The sequence below is a fragment of the Martes martes genome (assembly GCF_963455335.1).
Source record: "Martes martes genome assembly, chromosome: 1".
NCBI classification, from domain to species: Eukaryota; Metazoa; Chordata; class Mammalia; order Carnivora; family Mustelidae; genus Martes; species Martes martes.
The window spans coordinates 120,240,501-120,268,079 of record NC_137888.1 but is presented as its reverse complement, the minus strand read 5'-3'; the positions used below and the strand labels follow the sequence as shown (position 1 = coordinate 120,268,079).

At 38.7% G+C, this 27,579-nt stretch overlaps 2 protein-coding genes across 3 annotated transcripts in view; both read right to left on the bottom strand.

Annotated features, from left to right (window-relative positions):
• KPNA1 (karyopherin subunit alpha 1) overlaps positions 1 to 13,441 on the bottom strand; it is a 67,827-nt gene extending 54,386 nt beyond the window's left edge. Inside the window, exon 1 of the mRNA XM_080796542.1 lies at positions 13,256 to 13,441. The gene's annotated coding sequence lies outside the window, so the exon portion shown is untranslated. The remainder of the gene's footprint in view (positions 1 to 13,255) is intronic.
• Positions 13,442 to 18,452: 5,011 nt separating this feature from the next.
• PARP9 (poly(ADP-ribose) polymerase family member 9) overlaps positions 18,453 to 27,579 on the bottom strand; it is a 38,736-nt gene continuing 29,609 nt past the window's right edge. The window contains exons 11-13 of one of the 2 annotated variants that reach the window (XM_080804860.1): positions 26,898 to 27,260; positions 23,040 to 23,179; positions 18,453 to 19,351 (exon numbers count right to left, since the gene is read on the bottom strand). In XM_080804860.1, the coding sequence (XP_080660986.1) occupies positions 23,091 to 23,179; positions 26,898 to 27,260 (452 nt within the window). In that variant the 3' untranslated portion in view covers positions 18,453 to 19,351; positions 23,040 to 23,090. Of the gene's footprint in view, positions 19,352 to 23,039; positions 23,180 to 26,143; positions 27,261 to 27,579 lie in introns of those variants that run through there. The other variant, XM_080804861.1, reaches the window with a different exon arrangement.

Below are 27,579 nucleotides of genomic sequence, written 5' to 3'. Positions count from 1 at the left end.
GGTGAGATATTAATAGATTTCCTGATATTGAATGACTAATTCTTAAAGTAAACACACTTGGTCATGGTGTATCATCCTTTTAAACTCCATGTTAATATTTTCTTAAAAACTTCTACACCACAAATCAAAATCACAATGAAGTATTACCTAACACCTGTCAAATATGTATCAAAAAGATAAGAAATATCAAGTGTTGCAGAGGATGTGGAGAAAAAGGAACCCTCATGCACTGTTGGTGCAAATTCAAATTGGTGCAGCCACTATAGAAAACAGTACGGGGACGCCTGGGTGGCTCAGTTGGTTAAGCGGCTGCCTTCGGCTCAGGTCATGATCCCAGCGTCCTGGGATGGAGTCCCACATCGGGCTCCTTGCTCAGCAGGGAGCCTGCTTCTCCCTCTGCCTCTGCCTGCCTCTCTGTCTGCCTGTGCTCACTCTCTCTGACAAATAAATAAATAAAATCTTTAAAAAAAAAAAAAGAAAAGAAAACAGTACGGAGGTTCCTCAAAAATTAAAAATAGAATCACCAAATGATGCAATAATTCCACAATGGGGTATTTACCCCCCAAAAAATGGAAACACTCATTCGAAAAGATATATGCACCCGTATGTTTATTGCAGCATTGTTTACAACAATCAAGATATGGAAGAAACCTGAATGTCCACCAATGAATAAATTAAAAAGACACGGTGTATATATACACAATGGAATATTACTCTGCCACAAAAAAAGAACCTTGCCACTTTGCAACAACATGGATGTATCTAGAGGGTATTACACTAAGTGAAATAACTCAAAGACAAATACCCTATGATTTTACTTATATGAGGAATCTAAAAAACAAAGCAAACAAGCAAAAAAGCAAAAGCAATCCAAGAATATAAAAAACAAACTGGCAGTCTGCCAGAGGGAAGGGGAGTAGGGGGATGGGCAAAAGAAGTTAAGGGGAGCAGGAAATACAGGCTTTCAGTTATGGAATGAGTAAGTCACAGGGATGAAAGTACAGTACCTTCTACAGAATACAGCCAATGGTACTCTAATAATGTTATAAGGTGACATACAGTAGCTACACTTATGAGCACTGTACAGGTATAAAATTATAGAATCACTACCTTGTATACCTGAAACTAATGTAACATTGTGTCAACTATACTTCAATTTTAAAAAAACCCATAAAAGAAAAATTTCTAGTATCCATAATTTCCAGGAAAAAGAAAAATTTCCAGTATCCATAAATGAGATTGATTATATAATACAATACCCTCCTCCCTGCCTTTTTGTGGAGGACAGGGTATCCGTCACATTGAGAATGTTTTGAAAAAACATGTGGGTATGATTCCAATTATATGACATTCTATAAAAGGCAAAGCTATGTAAACTGTTTTTTTTTTTTTAAGATTTTTTATTTATTTATTTGACAGAGAGAGATCACAAGTAGGCAGAGAGGCAGGCAGAGAGAGAGGAGGAAGCAGGCTCCCCGCTGAGCAGAGAGCCCGATGCGGGGCTCGATCCCAGGACCCCGGGACCACGACCCGAGCCGAAGGCAGAGGCTTTAACCCACTGAGTCACTCAGGCGCCCCAGCTATGTAAACTGTTAAAAGATCAGTGATTGCCAAGTGTTTATGGGGTGGGAGGGATGAAAGGCAGAGCAGAAAAGCTTTTTAGGGCACTGAGAAACTATTCTGCATGATACTATAATGGTGGATACCTGTCACAATACATTTGTCAAAACCCACAGATGTACAACATGAAGAATGAATATAAACTTAATGTAAACTATGGACTCTAGATAATAACAATGTATCAGTGTTGGTTCCATTAAAACAAATGTACCAAGCTGATGCATATGTTGATGGTGGGGAAGGTAGTGGGATACATGGGAACTCTACTTTCCACTCAATTTTGTTATGAACCTAAAAGTGCTCTAAAATAGAAAGTCTAGGGGCACCTGGGTGGCTCAGTGGGTTAAAGCCTCTGCCTTCAGCTCAGGTCATGATCTCAGGGTCCTAGGATCGAGCCCCGCATCAGGCTCTCTGCTCAGCGGGGAGCCTGCTTCCACCTCTCTCTGCCTGCCTCTCTGCCTGCTTGTGATCTCTGTCAAATAAAATCTTTTAAAAAAAAATAAAATAAAATAGAAAGTCTATATTAAAAAATCTTAAATATGTATTTACTTATATTGGTAACTGAGATTGGTTGGTTTCCCCTCCCTGTGGGTTCAAGAGGGGATTTGATCTGTCACGTGGGAGAGCTTTTTAAAAAAACAGACACCTCAACTGTCCTTCCAAAGAATTTGATTAGTAAGCCTGAGGCACATACTAGGTCTCTGGTGTTTTGTTTTTTTCTTTCAAAGACTCCCAAATAAATTCTGATACACACCTGCAACTGAAAAATCCTATAGGGGCGCCTGGGTGGCTCAGTGGGTTAAAGCCTCTGCCTTCAGCTCAGGTCATGATTCCAGGGTCCTGGGATTGAGCCCCGCTTCGGGCTCTCTGCTTAGCGGGGAGCCTGCTTCCTCCTCTCTCTCCGCCTGCCTTTCTGCCTACTTGTAATCTCTCTCTGTCAAATAAATAAATAAAATCTTTCAAAAAAAAAAAAAAAAAGAAAGAAAAGAAAAACACTATAAAGGAGCAAAAGCCTTACCAAAAAGCAACGCAAAACACAGCTGAAATGTAGGCTTAAGTTGGATTGAAAGGAACTTTGGTAACAAAGAAATGAAACAAAATCTACAGAGAATTATAGGAGAAATAACAAAGTAATAGTATGAGAATATTCCTAATACTAATCAAATACTTTTATATTATCACTTAGACAATTAATTAAAAATCCTAAATTACTGTTAATAACTTTTCAAAATACCTTCTCAAGAACAAGAAGCCTTTAAAATTAAAGCCATTATGCCTAATTTTCCATGTTTTCTAGGGAAATAGAGCCAAGAAAGCAAAAAATTAAAAGCCAGATGCAAACTTTGTGGTAAATATAAATGCATTTCTCTTCCGAAATGAAAACTTCCACTTCCTCCTTCATGTTCATTTAGTTATCAAATTTTCCTTATTAGTCTATCCAAAGTGTTTGACTTTATCTGCTCCTGTCTATTCGCACTGCCACCAGTCTAGTCTGGGTCCTTGTTAATCCTATATCCACAGAACTACGAGAATTCTAACCCACCCTTCCTTAACCTCTGGCTCTCTGCTCTTCAAGTCATCCTTCACACAGCTCTCTATTAATCTCAACACCTTTTTCACTATTACTTCAATGCCTAAGGATCTAAGAATGAATCTTTAGCACATCTTAAATCAAATTTGAACTTCTTCGTCCTACAAGATCCCTTGGCTTTGACTAAGTCAATAAATACTCTCTCCATTCTACATCAATCTATACCCAACACACTGAATGTATATCTTTTTATATTTTATTATATTCAAGACGGTACATATTTAGGGTGCTGAGTCAATCCACCCAGTCCGTAAATCACAAACACACACCAAAAATTCTGAATATTTAACATTCAACATATTCTTTGTGAAACACCATGAAACGCTAATACAGTTAATTTACTTAATCATATAAACCAAGCATAACTGTATTAGAAAACATGACCACAAGAAAGTATGACTACAAAATAAGTTATGGACCTATAAATATAAGCATAAATGAATTTAAGTATAAAAAGGTTTTAAGTTCATTTGTGACTATTAATTACTCATTTGCCACCAACTTCTAATTAAATGGTAGCAGGTCCTTTTAAAAGATTTTTTTTTTTAAAAGATTTTATTTATCTATTTGACAGAGGGAGAGAGATCACAAGTAGGCAGAAAGGCAGGCAGAGAGAGAGGGGGAAGCAGGCTCCCTGCTGAGCAGAGAGCCCGATGCGGGGCTCGATCCCAGGACCCCGAGATCATGACCTGAGCCGAAGGCAGAGGCTTTAACCCACTGAGCCACCCAGGCACCCCAAAAGATTTTAATAAAAATAGAGAAGAAAAGTAAAATTGAAAATATCCTTCTCATTTTCTTTCCTATAAAATAATTCAAAGAGTTCCTTTATTTTAGTGACATTCTAGTGGGGGCAAAGTCTGAAAAACACTGCCTTTAGTCTCTCCTATGAGACGTCAATGCTGCAGACATGATTCACTGTACCATCTCTGGTTACATCTTAGAGCTCTAACCCCACAATCTAATAGAAATACCTACTTTCTTTCAAGTCCTAGCTTCAAACTTTCTTCCACTGAAGAGCTGACTATAACCTCTGACCCTAAAGTTGACCTCACCTTCCAGTGTCTCTAGGTTCCCAAACTGCAATGTTCTCCAAAGACCTTCTCAATAGCAAAACACTTAAGGGAAAATATTTACTAAGGATTTTAGAAACCCATACCCTAGGATTCAGTAATTCCATTTTTGGAATATACCAAAAGGAAATAAAATTAGCAGTAAGTATAAGACTGTTCACTGCACTGTAATTATTACAGTGAAAAATTATAAACCTAAAAATTCCAAAATGAGGATTAAGGAAATGACATACTGAGAAATGAGAAAAATAACACAAACATACAAAAAATCTGGATGTTGGGAACAAAAACCCAACTTATATTATTCTCTATACCTTTAAAAACACTCATAATTTAAAGTGGTATATAAAAATTTCAAGAGCAAGTTAATATTTTTTTCTATCTTCCAAATTTTCTCCAGTAAGCAATATACTATTTATACAATAAGAAATACTTCCAAACAGTAGAGCTGAAAGCATATTATTTACTATAGTGAAGCTTCCCAGCCTACCTGAAACACTGAAAACTGCGTTCTTCACTTTTGGCTAGAATTTTATCAACTCAACGTTCTGCTATTTCATCAAAGTTCTGATTGAACACTTTAGGTCTTAAAAAAGAAAAAAAAATCTACCTCTTCCTTTATATGTAGTTGGATTTTTTAATTTTTATTTTTTAATTTCTCTTTAAAGATTTATTTATTTAAGAGAGAGAAGGGCACGTGGATGGCTCAGTAGGTTAAGTATCTGCCTTCGACTCAGGTCATGATCCCAGGGCCTGGACCTGGCCACTTCAGGTTCCTTGCTCAGGGGTGAGTCTGCTTCTCCCTCTGCTTCTTCCCCTTCCCTTCCTCATGCTGTCTCTCTCCCTCAAATAAATAAAAATCTTTAAAAAGAGAGCGCACAACTGCATGCCCATGGGGGACAGAAGAAGGTAAAGGACAGAAGGAGAGAATCCTGGAGAGAGCAGACTCCTCACTGAGCGCAGAGCCTGAAGCGGGGCTTGATCCCAGGACCCTGAGATCACGACCTGAGCCAAAATCAAGAGTCTAACGCTCCACTCATTGATTGAGCCACCCAGGACCCCTTGGATTTTTTTTTAAATAAATCTTTCTCCAAAATGGTGTAATACATGTAAAGCGTTCTTTCATGTGAAAAAAGAAAAACTGCAAACTTGCCTTAATCCAATTCATATTCATTACTGAAATTAATAAGTTCTGTAATATATCTATCACATGGGCACTCATGAGGGTTTTCACATTTCAAATTAAGCATCACATACAGGATATAACTTTCTTCCCAAAATATATTAACAACTCAGAAATATATTAACAAAGCTCAGAAATTTTAATTTTTTAAGATTTTAATTTTAAGGGACACCTGGGTGGCTCAGTCAGTTAAGCAGCTGCCTTCGGTTCAGGTCATGATCCCAGGGTCCTGGGATCGAGTCCCACATTGAGCTCCTTTTTCAGCAGGGAACCTACTTCTCTCTCTCCCTCTGCCTGCCACTCTGACTGCTTGTGCTGCCTCTCTCGGTCAAATAAATAAATAAAATCTTTTTTAAAAAAAAAGATCTTATTTTTAAGTAATCTCTACACCCAACATGGGACTTGAACCCACAACCCTCAAAAAAGCTGCACACTCCACCAACCAAGCCAGCCAGGTGCCCCCCAGAAATTTTAAATTTTAATCTTCAATATTAAGCATAGGACTAGGCATATAGCAGTCCCTCAAATGTTATGAAAAGAATGAACGTTCCAGAATATAAAGTTTATGTACTAATGTAGTACTGTGTTTCAACTAAACTCAAATTTTTTTTTAAAAAGTCTATATAAAGAAATAAAACGGTAAATATGGTAGACTGATTAACACTAAAATTTTAACTTAAACTTCTTTTTAAAGGAATGACCCACGGGATAGAGAGAAAAGGAGAGAATCACATATAAGATGTCAAAACCTTGTCAGAAACTATAAAACAGATGGTCAAGTGAAATTATACTAGCAAAGTGGAGAACTCTAAAGCCTAAGCACCTGCAAAGAAGCTGAGTCACACTGTCCACAAGCGGGAGTCCTCATAGGCACCTCTGAAGGATTAGGGAGGAAAAAACCCATAAGGTTAGCTGAAAGTCTACAAAATAGTCAACACAGCCAGATTTCCTCCCCCACTACTCCGAAGTAGGCAACCATCCCTCCTCTAACCCTACAATTGTGGAGATTACTCTGAAGAAACCAAACTAAAGAGACTCCAAAATGGAGGTCTCCAGTACAGGTAAATCGGGAGTGATATGCCACACAGAAAACAGGATTACAAGAACACAATGAACAGCAGAACTCCAGCTCCTTTTCTGTAAGTTCTCAAAACATAGCAGCCAGGTGTACATAACCTCCCCTCAAGGGACTAGAGGCTCTCTTTCTCAAGGAAACTGACCAGCCCAAGAAAAAGACCTAATAGTGTCCCTTCCTCCCATAAATGACCATCTTTTTTTTTTTTTTTTTAAAGATCTTATGTATTTGACAGAGAGAGATCAGAAGTAGGCAGAGCAGCAGGCAGAGAGAGAAGGGGAAGCAGGCTCCCTACTGAGCAGAGAGCCGGATGTGGAGCTCGATCCCAGGACCCCGAGATCATGACCTGAGCCGAAGGCAGAGGCTTAACCCACTGAGCCACCCAGGTGCCCCCATAAATGACCATCTTTAATAAGCCACACCTACAGAATTTTCAGTTCAGTTTTTGGCACTTCACTCTTAAATATGAATGGACAGCCATATAAGATTATGGCTGGGGAAAGCCTCTATAGAGAAAAGACCGCAATAGAAACAACAAAAAAAGGAACTTAGAAGAAACAGAGCAAAGAGGGAAGAAAAAAGAAAACTTAAAAAAAAAAAAAAACTATCATTAAAATCTTCAAAAGGATTATAGTGTCTATGAAACAATATAAAGATACTATAACACAGAATGAGCTCTAAGAAACTTAAAATATAGATAGATTAAAAACTCAATAGAAAGGTTGGAACATAACACTGAGGAAATTTCTTAGGAAGCAGAACAAAAAGACTAAGTCATGGAAAGAATGAGGGGGAAAAAAGGAAAATTAAAAGAACAACCTATGGGTGGCTCAGTCAGTTAAGCATCTGCCTTCAGCTCAGGTCATGATCCCAGGGTCCTAGGATCAAGTCCCCATCAAGCTCTCTGCTCAGTAGGGAGTCTGCTTCTCCCTCTCCCTGCCATTCCCCCTGCTCGGACTCCTTCTCTCCCTGTCAAATAAATAAAATCTTTTTAAAAGATTTTAAAAAAATAAAAGAACCTATGAGTTCCAACACCCAAATAATACAAATTCCAAGAGAGAACAAAAAAACTGATGAAGAACATACTATCAAAGAAACAAGGTATCAAATTTAGAATATCCATTCAATGAAAGACACTACAGACAAAATTAACAGAAAGACAGTATCTTAGAGAAGATATTTTCCAAGCCTAAAATCAAGAGACCACTCAAATTTAACCTCCACAAGGAACTTCTGCAAACCAAAAAGAAAGACAGCAACCCAAAGGAAAAAGAAACTAAGGGCAAAACAGACAGTTTTCAAAAGGGAAAACCTGAATGAATCCAAGAGGTGCTCAAACTCATTAGTAATCAGAGAAGGTAAACTGAAGCAAAGAGACTCCTACTTTATATCCGTCAGACTGGCAAATACTAGAAAGTTGAATAAAACCAAGTACTGACAAAGATGTGGGCACACAACACCCTCCTGTAGTTCTAGTGAGCACATAAACTAGTGCTCCCTTTCTATGACCCAGGAATTCCACTCCTAGGTATATACCCCAGAGGACTTTTCACATGGGTCCATAATAATATACAACTAAGAGTATATTTACTACAGTGTATCTATGATGCCAGCAAGGTGGGACAGAAAAAAATGTGGTAGATACATATTATGGAATTATATTATATACAACTATATGTACACAAAACAGAGCAGAAAGGTCTCCAAAACAATGTTGAATAAAAAAAATAAACAGAACAAGGTCTACAATACATAAACTAAATACATACACACAGACACAAAACACAACATATCTCACAATGATTCAATGATTCACATATAATCAGGAAATATATCAATCACAATGCAGTGGATATCTACTAAAAAGGGCAATGGGGAAGTAGGGCTTAGAAATGGAAGGAAAATTTAAAGAACCCTGTACAGTCTCATGATAGTACATCAAGAACTGAGAAGCATAATTAACTTTAAAACCCTTTTTAACTAAAGTCCAAAAAATAATAAAAAATGTTTTTCCAGAACTAAAGGACATAAGCTTCCAACTCCACGGAGTTCCCTTAAATTAAACAAAATAAACAAAATAAAACAAAAACCCCTATCTAGGCACATTATCATTCAATTTCAGGTGTTAAAAATATCCGAAAAGTTTCTAGAAGATGGCAAGGTCACAAACAAATAATCAAAACAGTTTTGATTTCAACAGCAACAATGGAATGCAAGAAAACAAGCTAGGACTTTTTAAGCCTACAATTTTATACCCAGCCAAATTATTGATGAAATGGTAAGACAGAATGGAGATTTATTTCAATCATGCATTCAGAAAGTTTTTACTTCCCAGGTATCCTTTCTCAGGAGGCTAAGAAAATAAGGGAAATAGGAGACCCATTATAGGAGAGAGGCAAAGAGAATTTTAAGAGTGATGTAAAGAGAAGTTCCAGGGTAACAGGTGGCAAGTAGGCCTCGAAAATATCCAGTCAAGACAGCAATAAAAGCACGGAGAGTTCCAGAACAACTATCTCAGGAAACGAAGGGAGGGTAAAAAAGGTATTAACTCCTGGAAAAACACAAACTGGTTAACAGAAGAAATGACATCATAATAAAGTACATGGTGCAACTGTGAATATTTACATGGCTATAATACTGTGAACACTTTGAATATTGACTTAAAGAACTATGTCAATTATATTGGGAGGATGGGAGAGGCAATGTGTACAGAGGAAAGTCAACAGATAACGCCTGAAATTGCTATATCAAGAAAAAAAACAGAAGCAAATTATTAATTAATATGAAAGTAAACAGCTTAAAAAAAAAAAAAAGGTAGGGGCACCTGTGTGGCTCAATCATTTAAGCATCTGACTCTTGATCTCAGGGTCATGAGTTCAAGCCCTGCATAGAGTTCCACACTGGGCATGGAGCCTACTTTTTAAAAAAAAGAGGGGGGGGGCGGTAGGCTCTAAAAGTGCAGGGGCTGGGACAAGGGAGTTGTTTTTCATACAGTATTCTAATTAAAAAACTGTATTTTTTTAAATGGCAATATAGCAAGGACTTGAACAGTCTTTCTTCCCCTGTTAGCAAATTAGATCTTCACACTATCATTTCATGATGCTAAAAGAACTACACCTAGTTTGTTCTGCTCTGGATAGTGAACTGCAAACTAAGACAAAAGTCAAGCTTCAATGGTTGATGTGAACATAGTACAAATAGCCCTGTCTGAATTCCAGCTCCATCACATACTATGTGAAATAGGGCAAGTTACCTAACCACCCTGTACATGAAACTACCTCCTCAAAGTGGTTTTGCAAGGATAATTAAGTGAAAATACTTAATGTAATGCCTGATCCATCAACAGATGTTAGTCCCTCATGCTTGTCTTTCTGTTCCCTAGCTACAAGCCCCCATTCTGGCCCCAAGCTGCCTTGTTGGTCAGAATACAGAGACTCATGGACAACTCAGCACATATCCCTCCTCATGCTGGAAAATCAATCACGATGAGTAAGCAGACTTATCTTTGTATATGAAGGGCAGCATTATTCTTGTTATGTGAAGAAGATTATCCCTATTATCCACATTCTGGATTACTGCCTGCTTTCAAGAACTGTCCTAATTAATCTACTACACTAGGTCAGAAACATTTTATCACTTCACTGTCTTTTGTGGAGTTGCAACATCTTAAACAAAAACAAAAACAAAAAAAAACAGAACAGTAGGTTCCATCAGTCTTCATCCCTGCTCTTCCACTGCAGGGCCTCAAAATTGTCTAATGCAGGCCCCCCATTGGCCAGGGGCCACCTTCTGCTTACTGCAGCAAGAACTGAATGAAATCAGCCCCAATCAGCTAATTGAATTGTTTACCATTTCCAACGTTTTCTTCCATTATTATGGCTGAATTCATAATACTTGCAAAGTACAGCAATCTTTTTTTTTTTTAAGATTTTATTTATTTATTTGACAGACAGAGATCGCAAGTAGGCAGAGAGGCAGGCAGAGAGAGAGGAGGAAGCAGGCTCCCCGCTGAGCAGAGAGCCTGATGTGGGGCTCGATCCCAGAACTCTGGGATCATGACCCGAGCTGGAGGCAGAGGCTTTAACCCACTGAGCCACCCAGGTGCCCCAGTACAGCAATCTTATAACAAAGACTTTGAGTAATAGGGAATTACCTTGATCACTAGGTCAGTCACTTTTACTTGCATGACCCAAAGTCTTAAAACTGATTTTATACAAAGTATTCTCACATATTTCTAAAAACAATCTGACAGACCTAACACAAACATCATAAATCATCATGACAATCATTAATTTAACAAACACTATGCTAAAACAACTGGAGCTAAAAACAAGGTATAATCCTTAATCTCAAATGAAGGGGAAAAGGTAGAAACTAAATTGAGAGCAACAGAGAACAAAGAAAATAGTCCAGGAAACAACTGACAGAAATTCCAAACTATCTGGTATAGTTTGTAACAGTTGAGGCTAAAGAAAATTATAAAAACAGGGGCGCCTGGGTGGCTCAGTCATTAAGCATCTGCCGTGGGTTCAGATCATGATCCCAGGGTCCTGGGACCAAGCCCCACATGGAGCCCTACACTGGGCTCTCTCTCTCTGTCAAATAAATAAAATCTTAGAAAAGAGAAGAGAAAAGAGAGAAAATTATAAAAATTGGACACAGCTCTGAACCTCCTGACAGCCAAAGTGTAAAGAGCAAGAGGAGGGGGCTTACAAAACACAAATGACCTAATAAAAGCAGTCACTTGTTTAAAATAAAAAAGTGTATCAATTTGTCTCAAAAAGAATTTGTCTCTAACTTATCTACTTTATGAAGACCAATAAATAAATGAGAAAGTGTCTTGGATGGCAGTGAAGATTTTTTTTGTTGTCCTTTATTATATACCAATTCTAGATAAAAGCCAATGCCCGTAATATCAAATCACAGGTCTATGAAGAGGACCTAAGTAACAAAATGCAAGTATACTGACTTCAGGTGAGCTTTTTACTTCTGTCATTTAGTTTATTCTATGTTTTTATATGTTTTGTTTCTCTACTAGACTGTAAATTCCTCAAGGCTCATGTCTGATTCCATTTGAACTTCCTTTGCTGTTTACTAGAGTAAATTACAGTTTCTGCTCAATTACAAAGACTGATAGAATGCCATGCAGTTAATATATATATTCTTTACATTAGATTATCATTTCCATGACACAGTAAAGTGTTTTGACCATGTCTGTGTCCCTAGTCTCAGCACACACTCAGTAAGTATTCAATGAATGAACATTAACAAAAAACAGAATGAAACATGAAAGAAGAGGAGAAATTTTTTTTTTTTTTTTAAGGAATAATTCTTAAAATGGCAGTAATCTTCGGTTCTAAGGCTGGTTCCAACAAGAGCTACATAACCTTACGTAAGTTACTTTTCTGGCCTTCATAGTTTTATCGGTAGAATCAAAAAAATTAACATCTACTTCAAAGTTACCATGAGGATTAGATGTTTTACTATACCTAAGGGATTCAGCACAGTATCTGGAAAGGAGGGCAAATGTTCATTCCTTTCTCTCAAGTCCTCCATCTTACAATCAGGTATACACAGTGCCCTCCAAGAATAAATGATTTCAGTAAAACTACAACGGACTTCATTATCACTTTCCTTTGAAAAGTTAAAATTTAAAAAAGTTAAAATTTCATCTCCTCAATTTTTAAGGGGAAATAACTCCTGGACCCGTTTCAAAATATTACAAACACAAGAACAAGTTAATGTCAAGAAAGAGCCTTGAAGCAACAAGAGAGGGGAAAATCACTTACTCATCTACTGATGAGAAATAGGGGTTTTGAAGGAACTGTTTCTTAAAGAAAGAGGGGACGGGGAAAGTTAAGAATAGTATTTATTAGCATGTTCTAGAAAAATAACTTCAAAATTGTTTATTCCGAATTTAAAACTTAAAAAACCCACGATTCTGAAATCTTTCCCTGAAAAGTGGCACATTAAATACTTTCCTTCCAAACGACTTCCCTGACTCCAGTCATCCTTGGGTTTTCTCCTCCCATTTTGCGCTTCATCTCATACTTTGCTGTTTCCCTCGCATCACCTCTTACGCTCTGAGCAGACGAAGTTCAGTCATTCCTATAATTACCACACCCCGGTCAGCCGCTTCAGGCCCATGTTGTTATGACATCTGTAAACTGCAGTCGTCCCTCTCCACCCCCGCCCCTCTCCCTCCCAACCACCGGCTCCGGCTCGGGCTCTAACTTGTGAATTCCCGAGACCGTCCCTTCCAGCCTCGATCAGGATTTCTACCCGCGCCCCCCGCTCCCTCCTGCCTTAGTCCCAGCACTGTGCGCTGCCCACCCCCGCCCCCCGTCCGCTCACGCCCGGCCGCGGCGCAGACTCAGCGCTCGCCTCCTCTCCGCCCCGCTGCCTCGGCGCCCCGCAGTCCCCGGCGCCGCTTCCAGCCCCGCCGCCGCCCCGCCCCGCCTCGCCTCGACCGGCGTTCCCGATGGCAATCACACCAGCGCTCCCCACCCCCACCCTCCCCTCCGCCGGCCGCGCGGCCGTTAGGACAGCCGGGCCCGTGACGCACGGACGAGCCGCGAGCGCCCAGGCCCTGGGACCCGAGCTCGAGGCCGACCGGCGCCCGCCCTCGCCCCGGGGCCTCTCCCGGGTCCCGCCGAGGACTGCCGGATCCGCCAGGGGGAGGGGGAGGGGCCGGAGCCACGGGGCCCCGCACTCACCAGGCTCAAGGCAACCGATCCCGGTGCCGATGCTGGGATGAGGCGCTCGCTCGTTTGTCGGCCCGCCGTACCTCTCCCGCGCACAAGCTCCAACAGCCGGCCGGCGCCGGTGCTCACCAGGCCTCGCTCTCCGCCGCCGCGCACCCAGCAGTGAGACCCAGCTCAGCGGGCGTTCGCAGTGCGCCTGCGCGCGGGGGCTGGCCCGCACGCCTGCGCGCTTTCTTCTGCTGCCCTGCTGCAGAGCCTGCCGGGAGTTGTAGTTTTCCACCGGTCTTTCACTGGAAGTCCTGGCGGCTAGGGGGAACCAGTGAACAGCCGGGGATCGGAAAGGTCTCCATGAAGAGATTCACAGTCAATGGCAAAGGTTGGAGAAACGCGGTGGAGTGACCACAGGACGGTACTTAGGTTGAATTGCAAAGTTATGTCTACAAATCTGTCTTCACAGCTCTTTCTAGGTGAATTGATCCTCGCCTCACCTGCCTATAACTAGCCTCTAACAGAGCTTGTACCTAATACACGTTTATTGAATGAAGGATGGAATGAATGAAGGCTGAGGGAGTACTGCAAAAGTGTCAAAAGTCAATACCTCGTGTCTAAGGCATTCACAGGCAGCCCGCGTGAAGAGGCTTCTGGGTATTTTGTTGTTGTTGTTCTCTCCCTTCCCTTTTGCCTGATAATGTATGAGAAGCATCAAAATAATTAAGAAATTAAATAAAACATAAATCGTTGCTTCATTCCCAAGTGCTCGCAAACAAATTTTGGGCAAATAATTGTTACCGTTAAATTTGATGGAATTCTTTTTGAACTGTGCTTTCCAAAGAAGAAGGACTGAAGCCAACCAAACAGAGGTCACAGAATAGAAAGTCTCACATGTGACATGGTTTATCAGATTGATTTAAAACACTGGCAGGGCGCCTGAGTGGCTCAGTTGGTTGAGCGACTGCCTTCGGCTCAGGTCATGATCCCGGACTTCCAGGATCGAGTCCCACATCGGGCTCCCAGCTCACTGGGGAGTCTGCTTCTCCCTCTGACCTTCTCCTCTCTCATGCTCTCTCTCACTCATTCTCTCTCAAAAAAATAAATAAAATCTTTTTTAAAAAAAATAAAACACTGGCAGAGAAGCAACGTGAAAGAAATCTGGTAGGTTAATTCATTTACAAGTGTGGGAGGGAGGACCACTCATTACCTGAATCCTAGGCTATGAAATATTCATTTGTCCTGCATCTCTTCCTGCAGCATCAGCATTCTCCATTGGTGGATGGTACGTTTTTTAGGAAGAATTGAGTGTGAGCAAGGGGACTGGGGAAAGGCAAGGTGTTCTAAGGGAGAAACTTAGTGGCAAGTATACCTGACCACAGCTAAACTGTGGAGAGATCACTTTATTCGAGTCAGAATTAAGATTATTCAGAGCTGGGCTTTGGTCTTTGTGAAAACTATTTTCTTTCCAGTACACCCTTACTCCTCGCTGGGGGCCTTCTTCCTTGGCCCCGCCTCTCTTTCTGGGCCCAGCTTCCTCAGCCCCATGAGACAGCCAAAAGCTCTACTCAGTTTTTCAGCCACTGCTTTCAGACTTAACAAGCACCTCAGGTGGAAAAGTGATGGCAAATGTCAGGCTTTCCTCTTATGGTTTCTGTTTTCTTCCAGATCTGGGACACACAAATTCTCACTGCCTTGGTGGCTCCTCCATGCCTTAGTATTTTTATATTTTGTCCAGTTATTCTCAGTGCTAGGAGGATTTGCTCGACAACAGTAGGCCACTGATGAAGCAAAATTCTTATGTATATGTTACTTCTACAAAAATGTTATCATACCACAGAACATATTTTATTAGTGAATATTTCTCTGACTTTATCTTTTTGTAGTTTGAGAAATTTTAAAATTGTAGAAGAATAATTTTGCTATTACAAACAATACTGCTATGAACATTTTTGTACACATCTTTGGGTGTATAAAGAAACTGCTAGATCCTGGGATCTTTAATTTCACTAGCTGTGGTAGGCAGAATTCTAAGATGGTCCGCATGATCTTTATCCCCTAGTGTTGTGGTATTAATCCCTACCCCACAAGTGTAAGTGGGACCTTTGACTTAATCCCAACCAATAAAATATGGCAAAGATAATCGGATGTCAGTCCCATGATTATATTTCATCTTAGCAGACTGGGACTAAACATGCTCCTACTGGGCTTGAAGAAGTGAGCTGTTATGCTGTGAGCTGCCTAAGAAGATGGTCACATGGCAGGGAACTACTGACGGCTTCTAGGACCTGAGTGCCTCCAGCTGACAGCCAGTAAGAAGCCAGGATCCTCAGTTCTACAACCAGGAGGAAATGAATTCTGTTGACAACCTTAGAGAGTTTGAAGTTACTCTTCCCCAGGCAAGCCTCCAGATGAGAAGACAGCCTGACTTATACCTTGATTGCAGCTTTGTGAGACCCTGAGCTGATGAAATAGTCAAGCTGTGCCTAGACTCCTAGGACACAGAAACTGTGAGATAATATGTTTTAAGCACTAGGTTTCCGGTAATTTGTTACACAATAATAGAAAACTAATATACTAAATACTGCTAGATGATTTCACAAGGTGGTTTTATCAATTTATACCGCACAAGCAATATATTAAGATTCTCTTCTCTAAACATCTTGCTAACAGTTGGAAATGTCTGGCTTTTTAAAAATTCTTTGTCAATCTGATAGATGTAAAAATAAATAATAGTATAATTATACATATATGTTATTACTTTAATATAAAAACATGTATTTACTTGAATTTATATATGCTGTTGTATTTCTTTTCTGAGCATTAATGCTTTTACTTAAAATAACAATAGGACTAGGTGAAAGTGGCAACTAGTAATAACAGGAAGACTAAATATAGTTAAGCAAATAACATATGTGAGAAAATTAAAACAATTTTTGAAAGAGGGGGAGAGGCAAAGGGAGCAAGAGAGAATCTTAACCAGGCTCGGTGCCCAGTGCAGAACAGGACATGAGGCTTGATCTCACAATCTTGAGATCATTATCTGAGCTGAAATCAAGAGTTGGGCATTTAAAATTTTTCTTACTTTTTTTTTTTTTTTAAGATTTTGTGTATTCATTTGAGAGAGAGAGAGAGCACATGCACAGCACAAGTTAGGGCAGGGGGCAGAGGGAGAGAGAGAAGCAGACTCCACTGAGCAGGGAGCCTGACACAGGGATTGATCTGTGCCTGAAGGCAGACACTTAACCAACTGAGCGACCCAGGCACCTCAATATTTTTATAACATGATATCTTTATGTTCTTTTCTGTCCTCTGATACAGCAATTTATTTTAACTGTATGAACTCTTTTTTGCATATTTAAATTTTGTGGGCTATATTATTCTATATTTTTAAGGTACATAAATGTAAGAATTTTTTAAAGGAGAATGTAAATACAATAGAACTAATTAAACAGATATTACCTATATTAAATAAAAAATAACATTTTTTTCTGTTCTAGGATACAATGGGAGTTTTTTATTCTTTATTTCCTTTTCAATTAATACTTCTCTGAACTGCCTGGAACCTTTAGGAATCTTTTTTTACATAATAGTTAAAGTGAATACATATTCTCTCAATGAAAGCGTTTGAACACAGAATACCTAGGATTTTATTTATTAGCACAGCACATTTCTAAATTGTAGTGTTTTGTTTCCAGCTCCCTAAAGTGTCTACCTACTTCGTATCTACAGACTTGCTTTGGTAAGCCAGATGTTTGTCAGTGAGGTTCTTTGCTTCTCTAAATTAACCATGTAAGTTATCCCTATCCAAAATGCTCACTGTTCTAAAAACATTCTGAAGCACATTTTATGTCATCATAAGTTAAACCTCTCTTTCCCAGGGAAAGTGATTTTAAAACACAAAAGTAATTTAAACTTGTGAAATTGAAGTTAGCTTCCAAGTAAGTTTAGAGTTTCAGTAAAGACATTCCCAAATGTTCTGCTAAACTTGGTTGCCTTTTTTTAGGGACTTCTTTTTTTCCCTAAGATTTACTTGTTTATTTTAAAGAGAAAGAGAGTGTGTGTGTGCAAGCAAGGAGGACGAGCAGAGGAGAAGGGAGAGAGAGTCCAAGCTGACTCCTCCCAACGGGGCACAGAGCCAGACACAGGGCTCCATCTCAGGACCCTGAGATCATGACCTGAGAGGAAAGAAAGAGTTGGGTGCTTAATCAACTGTGCCATTCAGGTGCCCCTCTTTAGGGACTTCTTAAAAAGTTCTGAAATAATTTATTTCCCCCAAAATTCATCTTTTTCTTTTTATCTGTTGGAGTTTTGACTCAATCTAACATAACACTGAATAACTCAGGTGCAGTTGGTTCATCTTTTGCTAGATTCCTCGTGCCCTCTTCAAGGATTGTCAGACAGTTTTAAAGAACCAGCATGTTTATTTCTGTTTCACTGTAGTCCTCTCCATTCTCATCCTCAACATATTTCCAAACTGAAGCAGGACATTCTTCTTGTTTCATACTTTGAAAATATGATTTTATGGCAGGCCATGATTTTAACGTGTTTTCTATGGCTAGCAACAATGATAGTCATCTTTTATATATACATATATTATATATATATGTATTTGTATATGTGTGTGTATATATATATACACATATATATGCACATATATATGTATGCATGTATAAAATGTGGTTTTATTTATTTACTGACTTATTTTTTTAAGTAATCTCTATACCCACCTTGGGGCTTGAACTCACAACCCTGAGATTAAAGTCATGTGCTCTACCGACCAAGTCAGCCAGGCACCCCCCATTGACAATCATCTTGTAGGCCCATGTTTCAGGTAGCTATCTCCTTCCATTTCTATAAAGTCAAATTTTAATTAAATGCTTCTGCACATTTTGAGGAAACTGAAATGACCAACTACTTCCATTATGGAAACCTCCATATCCCAGGTAAGAAAACCACACCTTTTTTCTTTCTTTCTTTCTTTTTTTTTTTTTGGTAGTGTAGTGTATAAGGTGTTATGCAGATGAGATTGTTTCGTTTTCTTTGGAAGTTTAGAGACTGAATAGAATTTGTCAAAATTAACATTTGCACTGAAAACAGATAAATGAGCCAAGTCTACTTTGTCTTTGGACAAAATAGAACACCCTTTGTTTTGTGTGCATATGGTTTCATTTAAAATCTTAATCAACATTAGGAAGCCAATTTGAAACTCCCATTTTTCAGGTCAAATTGCCTTAGGAGCTAGAGGGAAGTTTTATTTTGTTTTGAATCAGGAAATGTAACCTTATTCAGTTCCATAGAGCAGTCAAAGTTACCATACAGGCATGCGCACTGGTTCATGGGACACCCCAAGCTGATTCAGCAGCTGCTATTTACAGCTGAGCATTGGTGTCTTTGAGAAGCTAAAAACTTTTGACTGATTCTGGAGTCCTTGTCTCTCTTATCCCAGATTTGGAAGATGTGGTCTCCATATGCGCTTTCACATCCTCTTCTCCACAAGAGCCAATCTGAAATTCTTCTCCGCGTAGTTTACAGTATGCCCTATTTCTGTCCGTTCCCTCCCTAATCCAGTTATACTGTCTTCCACTGGTCATCAACATTACAGAGTTATTTAGCTTTCTTTTGCAGTGATGTCTGGGTCATGCTGCTGCTGCTATAACCATTCTCATCTTCACAGTCGCCACTCTCATAAAACATGGTCACTACATTAACAATGTTAAAAAAAATTCAACTTGTATGAAGCACAGCAGTTAACCCACAGGCAAAGCCAAAGATAGACTGCTGATGCTTCTGATTACAGTGCACTTAAACTGCACCCTTAACTCAGATCCCTCAGAATGATTTAACAGTGGATGACAATTATCATAAACTGCAAACCATGGTTATCAGTATCAATGGCGAGGGGGAAAAAACACCGGCAGTAACTACAGACGTCAGAGAATCAATGCTTTATCTATTTGACACTCAAAGCAGGGTGGTTGCTTTCAGGCCCTATTTTTTGGGCTGTCATATGGATGGGTTTTGTACTTTCCCCCCAATCTTCCACACCCATCATAGATGAGGATTCTTTGTGTGTCCTGCAAGGGTTTCCCAGGATGTGGGAATTTTTGGAACCAAAACCTGGAAAGACAGGTAAATCAGAAAACTTGTCACTCTTCCCTACCTGTATTGAAGTCAAACGAATTCACTTCATCTAGCTGGTATCCCCATTCCCCAACCTGATATGAGTGCTGGCAGGTAACTTTCATCTGCCCCCTTTTCTGAAGAAGTATAGGCCTCACAGGCGCCAGCTTGCTAGAAAGCTCCTACTCCTAGCCCCCAAGGACAGAGGGAGGCCAATAACTGACATCACTTCAAAAGACCAACTGCTGTGACAGTGTTCAACTTAGTTTAACGGTGCAGTTTGTGCCCTAGTGATTTCCCTCGGAATTATACTGAAGCTCATCTTCAGCTGAAACCATACTTCTGCTAGCTTTCCCCCTGCCCTTTGCTGCCTTTAACCCCCTATTTCCGAAAGCAGTCCCCCAATAAGTCACTTGAACAAGAATCCCCATCTTAGGTCCTGTCTAGACCTAGAACAAGATCCAAATTTATGGTTTTCCATGTCCTTAACCAGTTGTCTAAGACCATTTATTTAGATTGGTCCATTGTTTTCCCAGAAATCCATAGTTTTTACCTCTGTCATTCATATATCTACACATTCTCAGAGCTCTATACTGAGAAAAGTATGTATGTAGTCACATGATACTCAGAAAGTAAGAAGAACTAGTGAGCAAAAATGTAAGCATCAAATAGCCAGTTTTGACTTGATATGGAAAACTTGAATAAGAAATCAACTGTATTCTGTATCATGTGAATTCTGACTTTTGAAGATTTTTTTTATTTGTTTGTCAGAGAGAGTGAGAGCACAAGCAAGGGGAGTGTCAGGCAAAAGAAGCAGCAGCATCCCGGCTGAGCAAGGAGCCTGATTCAGAACTCTATCCCAGGACCCTGGGATCATGATCTGAGCCAAAGGCAGACGCTTAACTGACTGAGTCACTCAGGCTGAGTTCTGACTTTTAAATGGCACTTAGCTTCTAATTGGAAATATCTGCTGCAAAATTTTATAAATGTACCATAAAAATATTGACACCATCAAACCTGCAATGTGAAAAGTTATGTCATAAATATTATAGAATATATAATTTTAATAGTATATAATAGTATATATCTATAGTATATAATTTTTATAATATATAAACTTGAGAGATATACTTCTCAAATAAATATATTTATAAATTTATATGTATTTTATATGTATTAAACTAATATCTATTAGACAGAGAGAGATATATTTGAGATATATATGTATGTGTATATATATCCAAGTATTCTCAAGTTTCTACATGGACATAGGTCTGTTTTGGAGCTTTCTATTCTAGCCAGTTGGTCTGTTTGCCTATTCCTGCACCAATAACACATCATAATTACTATAGATGCATACAAGTCATGGTATGTTATAGTCAAATGACCTCTACTTTGTTTTTCTTCTTTAAAATTACCTTGGCTCTTCTTGAGCCTTTAGATTTAAGATAAATTTTAAAATTGCTCCATCAATTTCTATGAAGAAAATGTTATGGTTTTGATTGAAAGTGTATTGAGAAGATTTATTTTTGGAGAATAGAGATCTTTATTATATTGAGTCTTCTTTTTGATGACAATATAGTATAGCTCTCCTTTTATTTAGGTCTTCTTTAATACCTTTGAATAACATTTTGTGATTTTTTAATGGAAGTTTTATACATCTTTTGTTAAACTTATTTCTAGTCCCTCTATTTTTTTGATATTGCTATTGTAATGGTAAAAAAGTCATTATCTTTGGGGCGCCTGGGTGGCTCAGTTGGTTAAAGCCTCTGCCTTCGGCTCAGGTCATGATCCCTGGGTCCTGGGATCGAGCCCCGCATCGGGCTCTCTGCTCAGCGAGGAGCCTGCTTCCTCCCCTCTCTCTCTCTGCCTGCCTCTCTGCCTACTTGTGATCTATGTCTGTCAAATAAAGAAATAAAATCTTTATTAAAAAAAAGTCATTATCTTTATTCTCATGTATAAGAATGAAATTGCCTCATTTATAACTTCTATTCATAACCTTACAGAATGCTCTTATTCATCCTAATAATTTGTCTCCAGATTTCCTTGGATTTTCTATAGACAATCATATTTCCTGTGATTAATGACATTTTTATTTTACCACCACTAGTTATGTTTTTCACTTGTTCTTCTTTACTGTGTCGAACATGTGTCCTAACTCATTGCGGAAGGTTACTGGTGATAGAAAACAGCCATTGTCTCACTCCTGATTTTGTAGGGAATCATTCTAATGTTTTACCATGAAATATGATGCTTGCTCTGGGTTTTCAATATCCTTTTATGAATTGCTTATTAAGTGACTTTTCTCTGTATATTGAAGAGAGCATACTCTTTAATACACTTATATGGTGAGTTACACTAGTAGATGTTCTTAAATAATCATTGCATTTCTGAAATAAACCCAACTCGACCATGATTTACTTATTTATACAGAACTGAATTATATTTATTAATGGCTTGAGATTTTGGCCTTGTACATCTATTTACATAAATGAATCAGTCTGTGTTTTTCTTATAGATACTGGCTGACTGTTTTTGCTATCAAGTTTAAACTAGCCTTGAAAAATTCACTGGGGAATGTTCTCTCTTATTTATTAAAATTTTCCATGAAGATTTAAGATTTTATATGAAATTGGAATTATCTTTTCTTTGAAGATTTGGTAGAAGTCACTAGCAAAATCATCTTAGCCTGTTGTTACTTGTTTACTTGGTAGGTAAAACTTTAATTGCTAATTCAAGTTATTTTTTTAAAGATTTTATTTATTTATTTGACACACAGAGAGACTGTGTGTCACAAATAAGCAGAGAGGCAGGCAGAGAGAGAGGGGGAAGCAGGCTCCCTGCTGAGCAGAGAGCCCAGTGCGGAACTCGATCCCAGGACCCTGAGATCATGACCTGAGCTGAAGACAGAGGCTTAACCCACTGAGCTACCCAGGTGCCCTAATTCAACTTATTTAATAGACATTAGAAAATTCAGGATTTCTAGTTCCTCAGTCAACTGTGGCAGTTTGTATTTTTTTAACAAAATCTCTATTTTTTCTAAGTTTTCAACTTATTAGCATGAAATTGTTTCTAGTATTATCTATTATCTTATTACCTTTAGATCTCTAATGTATTTTAGTTACATCCTTTTTTATTCCTCAAATTCTTTATTTGACCTTTGTTTTTTCTTTATCAGTCTTACCAAAGATTTGTCTATTTTTAAGAATCTTTACAAAGAGACAGCTATTGACTTTTTTATTTCTCTCTGTTGTATGTTTTTGTGTCTATTTCATTATTTTCTGTTTTTAACCTTTCAAGTTTACTCTGACTTTCTTAAGTTGGGTGCTTAGTTAATAATTTCTGCCTTTATTTTTTCTTAATACAAGCTTTAAGTTTATAGATAATTTAAACACTATGTTAGCTTTATGTCACAAACTCACACACAGACATGTGACCAACTCAGCCGTCATGTCTAAGCTCCATCCCTGCAAACAGTCACCCTTTGGCCATTCTTGATGCAGACTGTGGGATAATCCACCTCAAGAGGACAGACCCAAGAAAGAGACTCAATTTAGGCCGTGGAAACAGACTTGGAGCTGTTTAGGCAGGAGATTGGGGGGTTCCAGCTCCCTAGTAGGTGGTTTAGAAGGGAAGTATGCAGGCTTCAAATGGATATATTCTCTTGACCCTATAGACTACTCACTTTGTAAAGATGAGAAAACCTGGAGGAAGGCCAGAGTGGGGTCCTCTCAAACTAGAGGTTCAGGTCAGGGCCTCTCTTGTTCATATCCAAAGACAGTATCGTATAAGACAGGAAGCACGCTTTTTTCAAGAGGAAGAATGCTGCCACAGAAATCAAATAAGAAAAAGAAATAAAAGTTATCCAAATTGGTAAGGAAGAAGTAAAACTTCAACTATTCACAGATGATATGATACTATTTATAGAAAACCCTAAAGACTCCACTAAAAAACTATTAGAACTGATAAGTGAATTCAGTAAGGTTGCAGGATACAAACTAAATACACAGAAATTCACTGAATTTCTATACACTAATAATGAAGTATCAGAAAGAGAAATCAAGAGAACAATCCCATTTGCACTTGCATCAAAAAGAGTAAAACACTGGGGCACCTGGGTGGCTCAGTGGATTGAGCCTCTGCCTTTGGCTCGGGTCATGGTCTTGGGGTCTTGGGATCGGGTTCTCTGCTCAGTGGGGGCCTGCTTCCCCCTCTCCTTCTGCCTGCCTACTCTTTCTGTCAAATAGGTAAATAAAATCTTAAAAAAAAAAAAAAGCAAAATACCTAGGAATAAATTAAACCTTGGAGGTGAAAAAACCTCCATTCTGAAAACTATAAAACACTGATGAAAGAAACTGAAGATGACACAAACAAATGGAAAGATATTCCATGCTCATGGATTGGAAGAACAAATATTGTTAAAATGTTCATACTATCCAAAGCAACCTACACATCTAATGCAATCTCTATCAAACTACCAACAGCATTTTTCACAGAACTGGAACAAATAGCCCTAAAATTTGTATGGAACAACAAAAGACCCTGAGTAGCCAAAGCAATCTTGAAAAAAAAAAGAGCAAAACTGGAAGTATCACAATCCCAGATTTCAAGATATACTACGAAGCTATAGTAATCAAACCAATATAGTACTGGCACAAGAATAGACACATAGATCAATGGAAGAGAGTAGAGAGATAATAAACCAGAAATAAACCCACAATTATAAGGTCAATTAATCTTCCATAAAGGAGCCAAAAATATACAATGGGGAAAAGTCTCTTCAACAAATGGTGATGGGAAATACTAGACAGCAAAATGCAAACGAATAAAACTGGACTGCTTTCTTCTAGCATACACAAAAATAAACTCAAAATGGATTAAAGACCTAAATGTGAGACCTGAAACCTTAAAAATCCTAGAAGAAAGCACAGGCTGTAATTTCTCTGACATTTTTCTAGATATGTTTCCTCAGGTAAGGGAAATGAAGGCAAAAATAACCTATTGAGACTACATCAACATTAGATGCTTCTGAGCAGCTAAGATGGTGGCATAGTAGGAGGACCCTATGCTCTTCTTGTTCCTAGAGCACAACCAGATAACTATCAAATCATTTGGAATACCTGTAAAAATGACCTGAGTACTGACAGAACAAACTGCACAACTAGAGGGAGAGAAGAGGCCACATTGAGGAAAGTATGAAGTGCAGGGACATGGTGTGGGAGAGAAACAAAATGAAAAGCTTCTGCACGGCAAAGGTAACAATCAACAAAACTAGAAGGCAACCTACAGAATAGGAGAAGATATTTGCAAATGACATATCTGATAACAACTCAGGATCTAAAATATATAAAGTTGCATAATATACGACTTAACATTCAATAAAGCAAATAATCCAATTTTAAAATGAGAAGTCATGAAACTTCAAAGAAGTCAGAAACTTCTTTGGACGTTTTCCAAAGAAGACATACAGATGACCAACAGATACATGAAAAGATGTTCAACATCACTTCTCTGGGAAATGCAAATCAAAATCACAATCAGCTATCACTCGCACCTGTCAGAGTGGCTAAAGTAAAAAACACAAGAAACAATTTGTACACCTGAAAGTCATATTATATGGTATGTTAACTAACTGGAATTTAAGTAAAAACTTTAAAAAAAATTTTTTCAAAAACACAAGAAACAACAACTGTTGGCAAGGACGTGGAGAAAATGTACCCTCATGCAACGCAAATTGGTACAGTCACTGTGGAAAACAGTATGGAAAACAAAGTATGAAGGTTCCTCAAAAGATTAAATATATAATTGTCAAATGATCCAGTAATTCCACTACTGCCAAAGAATACAAAAACACTAATTTGAAAAGATATATGCACCCCTATGTTCATTGCAGCATTATTTATAATAGTCAAATTATGGAAGCAGCCCAGGTGTCCATTGATATAGATGAAAGGATAAAGAAGATGTGGTGTATATATATATACACAATGGAATATTACTCAGCCCCCCAAAATAATGAAATCTTGCCATTTGCAACAACATGAATGGAGCTAGAGAGTATAATGCTAAGTGAAAGTCAGTAGGAGAAAGACAAATACCATATGATTTCACTTACATGTGGAGTTTAAGAAACAAAACAAAACAGAAAACCGATAGAAACCAAGAAACAGACTATAACACTATAGAGAATAAACATGGTTACCAGAGGGGAGGTAAGTGGGGTGGGGAAATAGGTGAAGGGGATTTAAAAAAAAAAAAAAAGGAGGCAGAACACTGGTTACAGTAAGATGAGGCAGAAGAAATATTCTGTGCAAAGAGAAGAGGGTCAGGAAATTTGGGAAATATAGAGAAATATGGGTTTCAGAATAGGCAAGAGATACCTGGTGAGATCTGCTGGCCTCTATATTGTAGAATTTTGATGTAAAATTTGGGCAAAGTCACAGAGGATTCAGCCTTTATAAGTACTATTCTCTGCATCCCTCATTCACATAACTCTTATAAATACTTCAGGTCTCAGCTAGAGTTTCACTTTCTCTTCTTCCTCCCATCCCTTGATTAATTTATCCCTTCCCTCTTAAATTTTTCCAAAGAATCTGTACTTTCTCTTTTGTTATACTCAATTACATAGCTGTCTTTTTGATTATTCAGGCTGAAAGCTTTCTGAAGACTTTTGTCTTGTCCTGCATCATATCCCCAGCACCCAGAAAATGACTGAAACTCATCTAGTGATCAAGAAATATTTGATGAATTAATAAGTTGGCCTAGGGACATCTGGGTGGCTCAGTTGGTTGAGCATCCAACTTGATTTCAGCTCAGGTCTTGATCTCCAGGTCCTGGGACTGAACCCCACATCAGGCTCCGTACTCAGCAAGGAATCTACTTGAGATTTTTTCCCTCTGCCCGCCCCCTTACACTCATACGCTCGCTCTCTCTCTCTCATCTGTAAATATATCTTGAAAAATAAATAATTTGGCCTCATGATGCTTGAGTGGTATTGCCTGATATGGTCGAATCCAAATAGGGTATCAGTAGAATATCAGCCTTTTGCTGTCCTTCCACTTTGAATAATGTCATTTTACACAGAACTTTTCAAAGCCAGTTACTCAGACAAAGGTTGTGTATTTTAATATCTAAAATGCTATATAAGATTTTCTGGAAAATCTAAAATCACCCACGTGTTACACTATCATTTAAAAAGGCTTGGATTATATACTAGAAATTCCCCTTCATCACATGTAAAACATTTTTGTTGTTACCTATAGTAAAACAGATGAAAGGACAATTTGAAGGAGAGGGAACAGACCTGAGAGTGTTTGGGTTGGGATCTACCCACCCCAATCCCAAGAGGTAAAGACAAAGATGAAAGAGCCAAGATGCTAGTTTGTGCTGGGTCCCTTCAATAACCCAATTGGTCCATACAGAAAACCCATCTGACCTATTCAAACCACTCTCTGACTCACTACTGGTCATTATCTGGAGAGTTCCTCCAAAGCAAGCACATGGCACTTGTTAAAATGATGTGGAATTTAGTCAACAGAGCTACCCCTTGAGAATCTTGCTCTAGGCTGCTGTGAAGACAGCACCCTTGGTCTTGATGAGTAATCCCGTGGCTGTACACGATCCTGGCTGCAAGTCCACAAATACTGGGGCATAGCCTGAGTGTTACTAAAGATAACAAAGGTTTCAGGGCTGGAGACATTGTCAACCACACTGTCATGGCAGTCTGTGTCTCCAGGACTCAATGGTGGGGGAGTGATCTGTAACTGATGACCCTGACAGAAGGAGCCCGTGAGTACTTCAGCTTCAAATACGTATATCAGTTCGTCTGTGGCTGATGTTTCCTTGACCCGGTATGCTAGGTTTTTCAGGCTCTTGGTGAAGTATATACCCACTCCATATTTTGGGTCTGAGAAAAGAAAAAAAAGTTAAAAGATTATTAGGATCTGATGAATCGTATTGCCTACGTGGGTACTACTATGTAATCTCTCTCTAGTCCTCTAAATAATCACCACCTCCTGGTCTCAAGTCCCTGTCTGTAGCAAAGACACCTAAAGTTGTCCTACTGAGACAAATTATCATCGATATCATCAGCCTAATAACAGCTTACATTTATATACCTACTTTCCTTTTTATTTCCCTTTCTCCTTATTTTTTTCTTTACATTTACTTTGGATTTAACCAAATATTGTTGCAGGCTCAAGAGCAGCACTGCACAACAAAAGTTC